Source organism: Ciconia boyciana, chromosome 21 (genome assembly GCF_034638445.1).
Source record: "Ciconia boyciana chromosome 21, ASM3463844v1, whole genome shotgun sequence".
NCBI classification, from domain to species: domain Eukaryota; kingdom Metazoa; phylum Chordata; class Aves; order Ciconiiformes; family Ciconiidae; genus Ciconia; species Ciconia boyciana.
The window spans coordinates 3,155,837-3,171,418 of record NC_132954.1 but is presented as its reverse complement, the minus strand read 5'-3'; the positions used below and the strand labels follow the sequence as shown (position 1 = coordinate 3,171,418).

The 15,582-nt window shown below is 60.5% G+C and overlaps 1 protein-coding gene across 2 annotated transcripts; it reads right to left on the bottom strand.

The window, feature by feature from the left end:
• Positions 1 to 1,045: 1,045 nt before the first annotated feature.
• Positions 1,046 to 15,508, bottom strand: TMEM200B (transmembrane protein 200B). 2 transcript variants are annotated; one of them, XM_072885245.1, is made up of 2 exons: positions 14,662 to 15,090; positions 1,046 to 7,881 (listed from the first exon to the last, which is right to left on the bottom strand). In XM_072885245.1, exon 2 carries the CDS (start codon positions 7,856 to 7,858, stop codon positions 6,554 to 6,556), a length of 1,305 nt encoding a protein of 434 aa, XP_072741346.1. In that variant the 5' UTR covers positions 7,859 to 7,881; positions 14,662 to 15,090; the 3' UTR covers positions 1,046 to 6,553. The 2 variants fall into 2 exon arrangements, with proteins under 2 accessions (XP_072741346.1, XP_072741344.1); XM_072885243.1 differs by lacking the exon at positions 14,662 to 15,090 and adding an exon at positions 15,322 to 15,508 and having other exon boundaries at positions 1,047 to 7,881.
• Between the last annotated feature and the right edge of the window lie 74 nt (positions 15,509 to 15,582).

The following is a 15,582-nucleotide window of genomic DNA, read 5'->3' as shown; positions in this document are numbered from 1 at the left end:
GTCCCTTCCAAACCCCCCGAGCGGGGAAGCGGCAGCTCCCTGGCCAGAGTCCGACCCCTCCATCACCCTGCGGAGCGGGACACCCTGGCTGGAAGCGTCCCACTGCCCTCGGTGACTGCCTCGGTGACGAGGGGGTCGGTGGGTGCAGCTCTGGCACCCAGGGGACATCGCGGGTGGCCACGGCATTTAGTGCCTGGGCAGGGACGGCTCCATCGGCCCCAGCTCCGGCACCCCAATGTGGGTACTTCTCATCTCCCAAAAGCAGCTGCCCATTGCAGGACACCGAGGCTGCTCCAGGCGCCGGAGCCGGTCCCCGCTGCGGCGTGGCGATGCAGCCGAGTGCCGGGGAGCCGCACGCGGTGGCTTTCGGCCGGTCCTGACCCGCAGCTCCGGCTCTGCAGCAGTGAAGCTCCAAGGTGGTCAGACACAAGCTTTCCCCTGCTGCCCTCCACACACATGTCCTACCAAGCTGCTCCGTATGAGACAGTTTTCCTGAGGTAGGAATGGATTCCCAAAGCCCAAATTCACAGCCCTTAAATGCCCCAAGTCCCAGTCAACCCCTTGCATGCCAGACAGACATTATCTGCACATCCTCCCCCCGCCCCGTTTGCCCCCAGCACCGCTTGTCCCCAACAGGCTCCAAGCCAAAGCCCCAGAGACCTGGCCCGCAGCCCCGCCAGCACGCATCGCAGGGACGCTGATAGCAGCTGACGGGGGACTCGGGCTTTGGAGCTCAGCTCTCCCCGTCCCACCCAGAAGCAGCCCGAGGGGCTCAGCCCATGTTGCACAGCCCCTTTCTGCAGCAGGAGAAATGTGCAGAGCCTGGGGTGCCAGCGAGTCTGTGCAAGACACCCCCAAACCCACAAGAGCCAAAAAACAAAGCAAAAAAAAAAAAAAAATCAAGCAACTACTCCCATACCCACCCCAGCTCCAGCCTGGTCCCGGCTCCCTCGGGTGCTGGGAAGCACGAAGACGGGTGCCCTTGGCTCAGTGCTGGCTCATTAATGCAGAGAGGCACTTTGCATCACACTTATTTCCTTTTTTTTAAAAAAAGTATCCAAAAGCAGCACCCTATATACCTCGCCAAAAGGTCACAAGGCTTTATAGCAGTGGGGAGCACTTCCACACCCCATCACTCCCCATCACCCCCGCTTAGGGGTCCTTATTGCTGAACACAAGGTGCAAAGTGCCGCACTGTCGCTCGGTGCACGTTGCGATGGCCCCAGCCTCGGCCCCGGCACAGAAAGCCCTGACACTTCATCTTCCCAGCGCCTCAGGAAGGAGATTTATAGCAGAGAGCACTCACCCTAAATAATGCACCAACATTTGCATTCCCTGGCTGTACTACAAGTGCGTGGCCGCTAGCAGAGTGCTTTCCTTCACTTTAAATCTTAAGGAAGGACTTTCTGGCCAGGCAGACTCATGGCCGTGGCCTCCCTTGCTGCAGGGAGAGGAGGAGGAAGGAGGAGGAGGAGGAGGAAGGGCTGCAAACCAGCCCGAGGGCTGGCAGCTTGGTGGGACCCGGTGGGCTGAGCAGCATCGGGCGCGGGGTGGGAGCGACCGTCCCCAGCTGCGGCCGATCTGGCCGAGCATGGCCGTGGCTGTCTGCGCTCGGGGGTTTGGGTCTGGATCCTTTACAATCGGGGTCTGCTGCTTTTTGGCATGGCTGCTCCAGTCCTCTCCGTCCCCCCCCTTTTTGCCCTTTTGGAGGACGTTTCTTGGGCCAGCTCCGACCCTGCCCCATTCGAGCTGCATGGTCCTTGGCTCCAGCTCCATGCAGGTGCCCGTTAAAGAGCTGGCCGAAGGGCTGTTATTAGCCCCCTCCACCACCTCCCCTGGGGACAGAGCATCCCAACAGCCATCCTGGAGCCCCACCGGTGCTAGCTGGGGAGGCTCCAGGTATGGGAGACCCTCTTACAGCTGTTGGTGGGGGCTGCACCCTCCCCAGGGCAGCTCTCCCACACACAGCCGATGGCGGTGGTTTCCCCCAATCCATTTTCCACATTTTGTCCATTTTTGGCCCAAACTACAGCTGGCCCGTAACCGTGCACCAGCCTAGAGGTCCCTTGGTGGTGCGGGGGTAATTGCAATTAGCGGGGCCCCTTGCCTCTCCTGCCTCCGTCCTCTGCTGCGGTGGCCCAAGGGACACCCCACGGTCAGTCCTGGTCAGAGTTGGGGACAACCCCGCTATTTTCATTTGCTGGTGTTTTTGGTGAAATCCCCCTTTTCCTGGTAGGAATCTCCCCCGGCAGCAGGCACCTCCTGGGGTGGGGCTACGCCAGCGGGTGATAACTGAGTACCTGAGTCTGAGGATTTAACCTACAGTTTATAGAGCCAGTTCCTGGGCAGGGCGAGACGACAGGGTCCAGCATCGCCCCTCACAAGCAGCACAGCGCGAGATCTCCGGTGCTTCCAGGATGGTTTAACTTCACAGCTCTGCAGCCGAGCGGGGTCAATGGAGAGATTCGGGGTGGATTTTGTTGCTTTAGTTTTTTATTTTTGTTTTAACCCAGATCCATCCCTGCCCGGTGTTATTCCCAGCACGCTGTGGGGACAGCGTGGGTGTGAGAGCATCCACGGCATCCATCCGTTGAAACCAGCGCTGTTAAAACCCCACAAAACAGTGGGAAACAGTGTCCGCAGGCAGAGCTGCAGGTGAGGGATGCGCAGATGATGCTCTCCCTAGAGAGGGCATGGGTCTTCTCACCCCATTGGATTCATTAATAAAGCAGCCTTGCATTTTGAAACGATCCCTGTGTGGCTCAGAAACGTCTCCCCAGAGGATGCTGCTGAGTGGGGCAGGAGGATGCTGGGGCGGGAGGAGGATGCTGGGGCGGGTGCGTGGTCCCGGCAGGAGACGTTGCAGGCAGGTTCCCCTCGCGTCCCCCGTCATTTGCCATGTTGCATTGCAGCCACTTCCCGAGGTCAGGCTGAGCCCCAGCCAGAAAATGAAGGGGGAAAACTAAAACAAAAGCCCCCCGCCCTGAAGCAGCTCCTGGCGTGGCTCCTCACAGCGTTTCGGGCTTGAATTTCCTGCTGCCGGTTTCCAAAGCGTGGCCCAGGGCCTGGCATTAGCTCTGGCTGCAGCTGGTTAAGCCCAAATGAAAAGTTATTTTCAGATAAAAAACAACCTCCTGGCACATCCCCTGGGATGCTGCTTCGGGGCAGACCCCGCCGGTGACTTTCTGTTGTTGCTGTTTATTGCATTGAGCCAGTGCCTAAATAATTTTGAGATTAAGCAGCTAAATAAATAGCTGAGCCGTGGGCTGGTATCGCTCCCAGCGGAACCTCAGGGATGCTACCAACTCCCAAACCGCAGCCGTCGGCCCCATCTCTGCTCCCCTGCAAAGGGGGATGCCGGTACCCAAACTTTTTGGGAGAGTTTGCACTGGAAACAGAAAGAGCCTCTTCTTGTAAAGCAGGAAAAAAACACTGCAGGGGTGTGGGGGGAAGCTTAGGGGTTGCTTTTTGGGAAAAGGGGGGTTCAGCAGCCCCGCAGCCGGGGGGTCTTGCATGGGGCAGGCTGGGAGCGGGTGGAGGGACACGGGGGAAGGTGGAGATGGGGCCGGATCTGCTCTGGGCAATAGGGCACGAAGCAGATATCGCTCCTGTTTGAAAGGCAAAATAGAAATGAAAATCAAAAAAATAAGAATAAAAATTGAAACAAAAACATGCCGAGTTTTCAAAGGGAGGAAAAAAATAGAAGTTGTGCCAAACCCTGACTTTTCCAAAACAACCGTGGAGAGGTTTCGTTTCTTGCAGGCTTTAATCTGCCGTTCCCCAGCTCCGGTGCCAGGCGCTGTTGGTAATGAGGGGCGATGTGGATGGTGATGAAAACCAGGCGAGAGACAACAGCATCGCTGGCACAACCCTCCCTGGCTCCCACAGCCCTGACTCCCGTCCCCAACCCCATGGGGTGACAAAAAGGGGTGACAGGAGCCCCCGGCCAGGGATGGTTCCCCTCTGCCCAGCACCAGCCCCGGGACAGGGGGATGCCGGCCTCTGAGCTGCTGGGAACGCTTGTGCTGAGAATATATTTTTGCCAGAAAAGGCAGTTTCCAAGCCATTCTGTAGGGATGTTTAGGTCTGGAGAGGGATATTGTCCCTGAATTTTGCAAGATCCAAGGCTCCGTGCTCGCTTCAGACCAGAGAGAGGGAGAAGCAGAGACAGGAATGAAAAAAACACCCCAACATTTCATGCAGAGAAAACATATTCCAGCCATTTATGTGCACCACGGCGGGCTCTGGTCTTGGGAAGGCAAAAGGCAGAGATCCCATCTAAGCAGCAATGCCACATTTTGAAGCCTTCTGAGTCACCGGAGAGCACCTCCTGAGTCGCCCCTCCGCTCTGATCCACCCTTCGACACCCGCGGCATCCGAGATGAGAAGAGCCGGGGGAGTGGGACGGGCTGGACGAGCCCCCAGCACCGGCAGACGCAGCTGCTGCGGATGGACGGGGTGTTTCTGGCCGGAGAACAGGATCAGGGCAGCGATCGGAGCACGAGGGGCACCGTTTACTTCTGGATCGACGGGGAGGATCGGGGTGGTCCCGGGGTGCCCGGCAAGATGCATGTGCCGCGTGCTTCAACAAGCCAAAGCTGCTGCTGCTGCTGCAAAAAAAAATATCCTTCTCTGCTTTTTGGTAGGTGACATCTCCCCGGAGATGGGGGAAAAGAAACAGGCAAAGAGCAAAAAGATGCTTTGGAAAGACGCAGCCATCACGGAGGGGCTGTGGGGATGCTCCCACCTCGGTGCCCTTGGCAGCCACCAAAGGCTCAGCGTCTGCCGGTGGTGGGTGCCCAACCGCCCCCCGGCTCCTGGGACTCTGCCAGAGCCAGAGATGGACTCAGTGTTAAAAAAAAAAGGGGTTTTTCTGGGAGAAGAACCAGCTCAAACCCTGGCGTCGTGCCTCCCAGGGTCAAGGGAGGACAGCCCGGTGGAGGTTTGGCCCGGTGTTCGCACGAGCCGGTGGCACAGCCGGGACCCTCCAGCCCCTGCCTTAAAAATACAAAGGTGAAGGATGTTCCTCCAGCTCCACCACTGCTGCCCCGTGGCTGTGCCACGGCCGGTGGCACCTGACAGCTCCTCACCCCTGTCCCCATGAGCCCTCCTGGGTGGGCTTCACCCACGGGGACATCGGGGGGACGCTGCAGCCACGTGCCGGGGGAATCCACAGGAATCGGGGCTGAGCACCAAAGCAGCGATCAGCCCACGCCTTCCCCAGGGGCAAACGTGGCAAATACCCTGGGAAAAGATCAGGAAAGAAATGCCGGAGCAAAAATTGCTCATTTGCAAGAAAACGGAAAGTGGACGCTTCCCTTCTCCGGGCTGCTGAGCCCGGAGCAGTCTCCCGAGATGGGCTGGGGACGGCATCCCGCAGCGCAGCCTCACCCAACAGAGGGAACCCTGTTTCTCTACCTCATTTCTCATTTTATCCACATTTTCCTACTGCATTTTCCCGCTGTGATGGGTTTTTGGAGGGTTTTGTTTGCGTGCTACCTCCTCTCCGGGGATCGCACCACCCCAGTGCCAAGGCTGGCTCTCTGGCCTCATCCCACGCAGCTCCTGTTCTGCATCCAAAGGGCACCAAGTGACGCGATGGCACCCAACGGGGCCTGGCAAAACCAGCACCAACACTCACCCCTACCGCTGCCCCATCGCATCCTCCCACTACCGCATCCTCCCGCTACCCGCATCCTTTACCCCACCAGAAAACAGCACAAATAAACCCCGACCCGCAGACGGTCTTTGGGAACCACCGCACCCCAGCGACTCGGTTTTGATTTCTCAGCTGCCTGCACAGCAGGAGGGTGGGCAGCAGCACCTCACTCGCTGCCTGCAGCTCCCCAAGCACCTTTACATCCCTGCTCTGCAAAAAAACCCACAACCCCAAACCTTGAGCTTATCACCTTATCCTGCAAATATTCAACATCTGGTTATAGAGCACCCGTACTCTCTCCAGCTGAGCCTGGGTGGGGGCAGCACGGCCTCGGAGACCCTCCGGGACCCGCTCCCGCAGGCGTGCTGCCCGCTCCGAGCATCCCGCAGGCGAGACGATGAGGCGAGGCGAGGCGGGACCGCGTGGCATCGAGATAATATTTAATAGCCCCGTCAGGCTTACGTGCTCTGGTCAAGCAAATTTTCTGGTGGGTTGAGGCTGGGCAAGGGGTCACCCCCCCCAAAAGATCCCCCCACCCCAACCCTGCTGAAATAAAGTGCTCCACAGGCTGGTGGGGCTTTGCCTGCCCTGCATCCCCATCCTGCAGTTTGTGTTGGGTCTCAAAGCGAGGGCTCCTCTGGAAAAGCCACCAGGAGAAGGGCTTGTAAGGCCAAGGGCATCCACCGGGAAGCTGTCGAGAGGCAGCCAGGAGAGGACATCCCACCTCAGGCGAGTCCTCCCCCAGGAGCAGCGGGTCGGGACCTCGCTCTTGGCATCCACTAAAAAATGCTGCCCCCAAACCCCTCCTGGATGTGGGGTTTTGGGGTCGCTGGTGGGTGCTGTGGGCCAGGATGAGGGACTGCAACGTCACAGTCGCCGAGGGCCACGGGGACGTCAGACCCGCGTGCCCCGCTCCATCCCCACCGCCCAGGAGCTGGGTCGGGGCTCGCCCCGGCCCTGGGGCTCGCTGGACTCCAGCAGCCAGTCTGAGGACTCGCCAGTGCTTTCCAGTTTGGCGTAACCCACCAGGCTGACGTGGTCCAGCCGGGGCCAGCTCCGGTTCTTACGGTCCTTGATGGGGGCCACCAGCAGCACCGCCGGCCGGCCGAGGTCCAGGGACTTGGAGTGTCCCGGGGTGTGGAGCTGCGCGTCCGGGCTGAGCTCCGCCGCCGGCGGCTCCGTGCCGGGGCAGCTGCCATCCATGTTGACGATGACATGGCCACCACCGCCGCCACGGTCCTGGCCGCGGGGCGCGATGCTGCCGTTGCTGGGGAGCGGAGCCCGGGAGAGCCGGGGGGCTTCGGCAGGGGGCTCGGCAGGGCCCCCCTCCGCCCTCTCGCCAGCCCCCCGCGCTGCCGCGTCCAGCAAGCGGTTGTTGAGCTTGATGACGGGCAACGCCAAGGCACCGACGGCCGAGGAGAGGAGGGACTCGGCTCCGGCGCGGCAGGAGAGGCTGAGGTTGACCTCGGCGGAGGCGCCGGAGCGGAGGCTGAGGAGGGAGGTGGCGGGGGATGCTGCTGGGGGCTGGAGGAGCTCGGCTGTGGTCTGGAGCCTGTTGGGGCTGTAGCAGTTGGACCACTTGCTGCCGGGGCTGGGGCAGGGCTGGCAGGAGAGATCCACCTGGTAGCAGCCCTCCACGCACTCGGCCTTGGCCTTGGGGACGGGCTGGCCATCCCCATGCTGGCAGTGCCTGTCCTCAGGGCTGATCCCCTCAGGGAGCCCCACCGCCATGGAGTAGAGACCCTTCTGCATCAGCCTGCGGGTCTCCATGTCCCTGTTCTCGTACAGCATGGTGTTGGCGCAGATGAAGATGAAGAGCCCGATGCCCATGATGACAGGACCGATCAGCTTGAGCTTCTCGCTGTGGGGCACGTGGCGCCCGGCGGCCACCTCCCTCCTCACGTCCCCCGTGGTGCTGGCATTCCCTGCGCCGGCCCCGGTGCCCCCGGGTCCCCGGTGGGGCCAGTAGCCCACCACAGCGATGGTCATGCCCACCAGGACCACCGAGATGCCCACCATGACGAAGGCTCCTGACGGCGAGCGCATGCGGAGCTGCCCTTTCACCGGGACCTCCGGCGGCGACTTGCGCCGCAGCCTGCGTCCCCGGCGCCGCGGCGGGGCGGGGGGCACCGGCAGCTTGGTCCCCCCTGCCTCCGGCTCCCGCATGGGTCCATTGGTTTTGGCGCTCTCGGCAGTCATCGTCTCCGGCTCGGGCGCTCTTCCTGCAGGGTGGGGAGGAGAAAAAGGGGGAGAAGAGGCATCACTTGATGGGTCTGGGGGTCTGCGTGCCTGGGACGCTGGGAGCATGGGGACGCCAGGAGCATGGGGACCACAGGGACACTGGGAGCACAGAGATGCCGGGAGGATGAGGAGCGTGTGGACGCTGGGAACATGGGGACCACCGGGACACTGGGAGCACGGGGACGCTGGGAGCATGGGGAGGAGTACATGGACACTGGGAGCATGGGGACGCTGGGAGCATGAGGATGCCAGGTGCATGGGGGGCATGGGAACACCAGGAGCGTGGGGATGCCGGGAGCACGGGAAGCACGGGGACGCCAGCAGCATGGGGGGCACGAGGACGCCAGGAGCACGGGGATGCTGGGAGCACGGGGGACACTGAACCCACAGGCTGCACCACATCAGGGACCAGCAGCTTTGCTCTCCTCCTTCGCCTGCCTGCTTTCCTCGAGTTGCTTCTCTCTCCCCGCTCGAGAGCAGTGGAAGGGCTAAGGGGCTCCCTCCGATCACGCTGCCAAAGCCTCAAAAATATCCCTAAACCCCCTGGGTTGCCCAAGGCAGCGAGGATGGCCGGGACCCCGCGGCACTGGCACAGCGACATCGCTGGCATTGGGGGGCCAAAACGACCTGTCCTGGGTCACCGAGTCCTACGACACCTGCAAAAGGGCGGCACCATCCAGCTCGGCTCGGCAGCAGCGAGGGAAGGGGCCGTTTATTTGCCCGCTGGGGAAACTGAGGCACGGCTGCACATGAAAACGCAAACCAAAGGTCTGGCAAAGCCACACCGCACGGGGCCCTGCAAGCGATGCAGCTCCCCAGTTTGCTCCGCTCGCTATCCAAACAGGACCTAAAAACCTAAAGCAACGTCCCATCAGCCTCGAGCCGCTCGTCAGATCACAGGACCCACCAACCCAGCACCCGCGCAGGATTTTAGCTGAAAGAGGCCCTTTTCCCCAATCTGCTGCTGTCTTCCGCTTCAGGGGGAAGCCGGCCCACTCAGTGCATCCACAGGGTCCTGCCCTGGCATACACCGAGATAGAGCTCCACATCCAGGGATTTATGGGGCGTTCCAGAGTGCAAAGCATTTAATTTTATCCAGTACCTTGTTTCCCAGATGAGCAAGAAGGCGTCAAAGTTGCTGCCAAAACCAGCCGGTGACCAGCCCGGCAGGGAAGCATCAGCTGGGCTGGCACCGTCGTGCACAGGGTAAGCGGTGCCCTGCGATACGGGGAAGCTACAACACGCTCTGAACATGTCTCAGACCGAAAACATCTTTAAAAAAAATAAATAACCTCATGTTGACAGGAATCTGTGTCCTTGCAGCCCGGCTGCTCGCTGCTGTGTGCCCAGCAATGGTTGGTAACGTGGGCCGTGGCTGGGCAGCCCGGGCAGGACGGCGCGGCTGTGCCCTCGCCCGCGTCTCCTGGCACTGCCGGGGCCGGTGTGGGAACGCTGCCCGGGCTGTTCCCAAACGGGGACCGGGGACATGCCGCCGGCGTGAGCGGGGAACGCTGCAGGGTGGCCCCCAGCCAAGGGATGCTGCGGGAGGGGGCTCACCACGCCGCTGCATCTTAAATTGCAAAAGAAAAGCGTTCGGATAGCCCAGCAGCCCGGCAGCATGGATGTTCAGCAATTAAAAGCCAGAAACTAAAACCAAGGAGAAACACCCCGGCAGGAGGAGCGTGACCGCTCTAATTTTACTCCCCGAGATGAATGAAGCGCCGAGACCCAGCAACCAGCATCACCGATGGCAGAAAAATAAGATGCTAAGTTTTTTTTTTTTCCAGTCTTAATCATCTTAAGGTGTTATTAGCATCAGAGGGAAGGAATTAAAGATATGAGTTTCAGGATGACAGTGTGTTCCTGGCACAAGGCTGTCAAGCTGTGACAATTTGAATAAGGGAGATTTAAAGGGGAAAAAAAAAAGTCCCAAACAAAACCACGCGAACCCACAGCCCACTGCTGAGTGGGGCGTTAAACCTCGCTGTGAAACAAGCCGATAATCCTGCATTGCAAAGGGGGAAACACAATAAACCAAAAGCAATGGTCACCCTGAATGGAAAATGAGTTTCTAAATATTTTGGTATTAAAGGGAAACAACCGGGCACTTGAACGCATCCCAAAGACTGGGGGGTGTTTTGCCTCCAAATGCCCTGATTTAGGTTGTGTCCCAGCTTTCTCTAATTACCATCTTAGATTCAACTTCTCTTAAATTTCTATTAAACCCTTTAAATGCCTTGCTGGCTACTTAGGGATTAAAAGAAGTAAAGCCCCCTAAACCACAAGAGCTGAGCAAAGGCGCTTTGATACCGGCTGGGGGGGGATGTGAACCCCCCAGGGCTCACGGCCCCGAACTCGCCCTGAACACACACCCCGGCCGCCTCCCATTTCTGGCCCCGAGCCTCGGCCGAGCCTCTTTAAACCCAATTCCGCCGTTATCTCCTTTAACCCCCCCGAGCCCCCGCGGAGCCAAAGCCAGCGCCCGTGGGGGCCACGAGCATCGCCCCGGGGTCCCGCCCAGGGCCCGGTGTTGGGTCCCGGTGACGTTCACCTGGGCCGTGCCGGGCTGCTGTTCCTCCGCTTTCGTACTGGATACGGCCCGGGGTCGAAGCGTGGGAGCCGGGGTGCTTAAAAATGGGTGCAGCAGGACCAGAGGGTGCCCATCCACCCCGCATCCATGGGGCCCAGACCCAGGCTGGGTCTGAAACAACCCCATTCCCGGCTCCTCTCCCTTTTCCCGGGCAGAGGGATGGAGATACAGGGCAGGAGGGACAGGCAGATGCCGGCAGTCTGCCTCCAGGCAGGGAATCCCCTTCGCCCCCTCCCCAGCCCCCTGCCACCACTCCTGCCCCGAGCGTCTCTCCCCTTATCTCCCCGCCGCCCGATAGCTGCCTGCTTTCTGAAGTCGGAGCATTTAATTGCTCAGCGTCGGGGCTGGTTGTTCCCAGAGTTCAAAACCATTATTTTTATTAATAGAATCCCCAAGGTTATATAAGCTCTTTAAAAAAAAAAAAAATTAAAAAAATATAAACCCCAGCGTTGCCATCCAATTCTGCAACTCGCAGACGCCGACACTCACGCGAATTAATTCAATGTTGGAGCAGCGGCGCTGGACGCAGCTCAGCCGGAGGGCAGGGCCGGGGTCCCGGGGGTGCTGGCGGGGCAGGGGGACAGCCCGGTCCCTTGGCTGGGACAGGCGGTGGCTCGGGGCTGCCCCTCGCTCCCGGCCACCTCCCTCCAGCCCGGAGGCAGCCGTGGTTCACCGGGACCGACGCCTCCAGTTTTGAGGCTTCGATTCCCGGTGGGGAGGAATGACAGTATAGAAATGTAAATGCCGTTAGCGTTATAGAGCGAGATGAGGGCTGCTCTGCTGCCAGGTTCGGAGTTAAGCTTCCAATCCCCGCAATAAGCCTGGCATTAAAATAAACGCAAATATTTCTCTAATCCCCCCCATCACGAAGGCATATTGCTGGCTCCACCCTCCCACCCCAATCCTCTCCCGTCGCCTTTGCAGACAGACGCTCCTAAAATTTGACACTAAATCCCAACGCATCCGACGACAGCGGAGCTGGACTGGGGGCAGAGCAGAATTCGGGAAGGGTCCCTCTCGCAGGCGGGTCCCTGCACCCCTTGGGTGCCCCAGGGGTGCTCTGCCCCTGCCGCGACCGTGCTGTCAGCTTGAGTTTGCAGCACGCCACAGGCTATCAGAAAGCAGATTTGGCCTCAAAATCTCCCTCCGGCCGGGGGATGAGGGGCTGCACCGGTGCCTGGCAGTGGCACCCTGGTGCGGTGTCGCAGGCGGTGCCAGCCCGTGGCCAGGCAGCAGGCTTAGGTGCTGGAGAGCTGCACAAACACCTTACGGACCGGGGCCAAGCGCAGGCAACGCGGAGGGCAGCTGCCTTCCCCTTGCAGGTTTATCCCCCTTGCCAGTTATCCTTCCAGGATAACACCTGGAAAGGGCTTCGGTGAGGGACGGACTCCACCACGTCAGCAGGGATTTAAAACCCAGCACCTCCCCAGGGCACGGTCCCATCCTGAGCCCAGGATCCCGTCGCGTGGGTCTCCTGCACGTCTCGTCTGCAGCGCATCACCCCAGGGAGCCGGTACAGGGAGCAGCCCAGGCTGTAACGAGCGCTCAAGAAACGCCTGACAAACAGAAAGCCCCTTGTTTTTCCTTTTCTTTTCCTAAAATATTGTGACTTTAAAGCCGCTCTCCTGACTTTGGGAATAAACTGATTTTGAAATTCGTTGCCAAATCAGCCAGCAAAGGCTGCAGTGTGTTTAAAGGCCGTGGTGATGGGTGAGACCCCCAAAGTGCTGCGACACAGCGCAGCCCCCTCTGCCTCATCCAAGCCCCCGTGGGAGCCCGTGATGCCAAAGCCCATGGTGGCTAAGCTCCCCCAAATCCCCCCTCCGCAGGGAAGGGGGACCCAGGCAGCCAAGACCTTAGGGGTACGAGGACACACCGAGCTGCGAGAGCCCTCCCTGGCTTCCCCACCCACCGGGGAAGGTACGGAGAATGGTAATGACAGTCTGTGCCGAGATGTGACACTTAAAAATAACTCCCTTTTTCAGCCTAACCTCCAACGCCGCCCCCGGCACGGGGCAGGGGGGGATCGCGCAGAGCAGCACCCAGGCACCAGCTCCCCTCTCCCCATCTCACCTCCCACCCCGGCTGGAGGAGAGGCGAAGCCGGCAGGGGAGCAGCACCGGTCCCGGCGCGTGGTGCAACCATCACCTTGGATGCTCGGGGTGGTTTGAGGCCCCACGTCCTCGCCCGCGTGGTGCCTCCTCCTTTCCTATTTTTCGCAGTCCACTTCAAATTTCCCCCCTTGGCTACACATTAAAGGTGTCCAGAGAGAAGAAACAAGACAAAAAGCCGCTGGGCGTCTTTCTGGGACTCTCCCAGCAGAAGAAAACCCTGTCACCATCCCGGCACCCACCAGCAGCTCCCAGCCCGAAGCTGCAAAGCCTCCTCCAGGCTCCGTCCCAAAGGGTAAATCTCCCTGCCGTGACCCCAGCACAAGTGTGTTCCCAACGTGGTGACAAAATCTGTCTCTCCGGCTTCAGCTTTGGCTGGGGACACCTGTTAATCAATCATAATTAATTAAGTTCCCTCATAGAAGCTTTCACATAAACCCTGTAACGCTAATTATCATGGTGCGAGAAGGATTATCCCCCTTCCCAGCGGGAACCACCCTCTGGTCCTGGGCTGGGGGTCTCACGCCTGCTTTTAACGGGGCTTGTGCTACATTTTCACCTTTGCTGCAGCACAGGAGATCCCGGCCATGACTATTTACCCTCTGCCCGTCACCCAAAGGTGATGGCTCATCAGCCTGAAACGCCCCCCGTTTCTCTCTCCACAGCAGTGGAGACCTCAGCTTCCCCGAGCGAAGGACGGGATGGACGAGACGTTAACACCCAACCACCTCCACTAAGCACTCGCTGATGGAGACACCACCTCCACGCCTGGCCAAGCTGCCGAGAAGCGTCTTGCTGGCTTCCCCTCTTCAGGTCACACATCCCAGACAGCAGCTGGGAGCCACCAGGGCTACCACTGCCACCTGGAACATGAGCCGGGACAGCAGGCTACGGGGAAAGACGGTGCTGGGGTGGTCTGGGGACACCGACGGGGCTGTCCCTTTGCTTTCCACCCCGTGCTTGATGGGGTCCCCCCGGTGAGAAGGTCCCGATGGGCAAACGGGATGCAGCAACGCCCGGGAGCGGGGAGAGCCACCAGTGCCACCAGCCCCGTTCACCTTGACTGCTCCAAAGTCCTCTCTGCTCCCAAAACGGGGCCATCCGCTAAACTCCTCTCTACCCCTCAGGCAAAGAAAGTGCGTGGAAACATCCAGCTGATTACTAATTACAAGAGCTTGCCTTACCCAGATTTGCTCTGCTAATTAGACTAATCTCTACGGCTGGGAAATGAGCCGCAGTCACCCATAGCGAGGAGATCACGCAAGTTGGATGGATGCTTAACTCATGTCAGACCCCTGTGAAGGGGATCGTAATTCCCGGCCGCCTCTGACGGGCTATTGTTTATGGAGACAATAGAAACGCCAGCAAATTTTGTGTTTCGCCTCCAAGCTGACGCCGAAATCAGGACATCTGCATTGCTCAACTTTTTTTGATATGAACCAGATGCAAATAATTAATAAATCCAAATTCAAGATAATGCAGGCATCTAAATTTAAACGGAGAGCGGATTTCTAATGGCAGCTTTTTGCTTGCTTGGAGGAGGAGGAGGAGTGGGGAGCTCAGGGGGATTTCCTGGGAGAATTCCTGCCTCTTGGAAGCGGCGCAGGGTGGCAGGGCACCCGGGGATGCGGGCTGCAGCCAAGCACCTTGCAAATCCTCACGGCGAAGAGAAAAGGAAGGAGAGAAAAAAAAATCCGTAGGCTGGGATTTCCAGGGAATTAGGACCAAACTCTTTCTGAATTTGGCACCTTCCCTGCTGCTCCTTTGAAAAATCCCTGCCAGCGTGGAGGGAGGGAGGGAGGGGGGAGACTCCGGGGGGCTGCCAAATCCTCCCTGCTCCCAGGCACGGCCCAAGTTCTCCAGCGGGTACAAACACCTCCAGCCCACCTCCTCCCACCCAGGGACCCACATCCCACTTTGCCTACAAGCAGCGAAGTTCCCAGCCGTATTCCCGGCCGGGATTCCTCTGGCCTCCGGCATTTTAAACCCCCCACCTCCCCTACTCTTCACCCGGCAAAAGCCCGGTCTCCCCGCTTTTGTGAACAGGAATCAAGACCCACCTGGAAGCGAGACGGGAGCCGTGGGTCCGGCTGCGGTTGTTCCCCCCCTGCAAGCCACAAAGCTGAGCCCCTTGTGCCGAAAGGCCCCCCCGATCCCAAAGTCCAGGAGCTACCGGGATAATTTCCACCCACTTCTCCTCTCTCGAGTGTCTGCATCAAATCCTGCGTGGGGATTAGCTGCGTGACCGCTCCTCGCCTCAACCCTCTGCCAGGAGACTCGGGGAACTGCAAAAAGTGCCGGGATTCGGGCAGGACAGCCGGCTGCTTCCCGGCTCCCGGTTTCTGGCCACGCAAGGGGGGATGTGTCCGCGCGTGGGCTCGCACACGAGTGTGCGTGCACATCTGTGCCCGCCTGCGTGTCAGCGTGTGCAAGCGAGCGTGCGCCCGTGTCCGTCTGTCCATGCGCTGTGTCTGTGCGTGTCCCTGCGTGTGCCTGGGCTCTGCGGGAGCGTGGCCGTCTCCGTGGGTGCCCCATCTCCGTGGGTGCCCCGTCTCCGTGGGTGCCGCTGCGGGGCCGGTGTGCCCGGGGCTGATGTCAGCGTGCGGGGCCGGGGCCGGGGCCGTCTGTCCGTGTACTCGCGTGGGCACCCACCCGCCGGTGCCCCCCCCCGGGGCTCCGCTCCCCTCCCGGCCGCCCCCCCCAGCCCAGCCCGCACTCACCGGCGGCCGCCGAGCCGTGCGCCTCCCGCCGGGGCCGGGGCCGGGGCCGGGGCCGGTCCCCCGGGGGCGGCGGGCGCTGGGCTCCGCCGCCGCGGCCGGGGCCATGGAGCGGCGGGAGCAGCGGGGCGGCCGGCTCCCGGCTCCCGGCTCCCAGCTCCGGGCCGTCTGGGCGCGGGGCGGGGGGGCGGCGGGTTCCGCCCGGCCCCAGGTCCCCGCCCCGCCCGGCCCCGGCCGCGGCCCCGCGGGGAGGCGGAGCGCGGG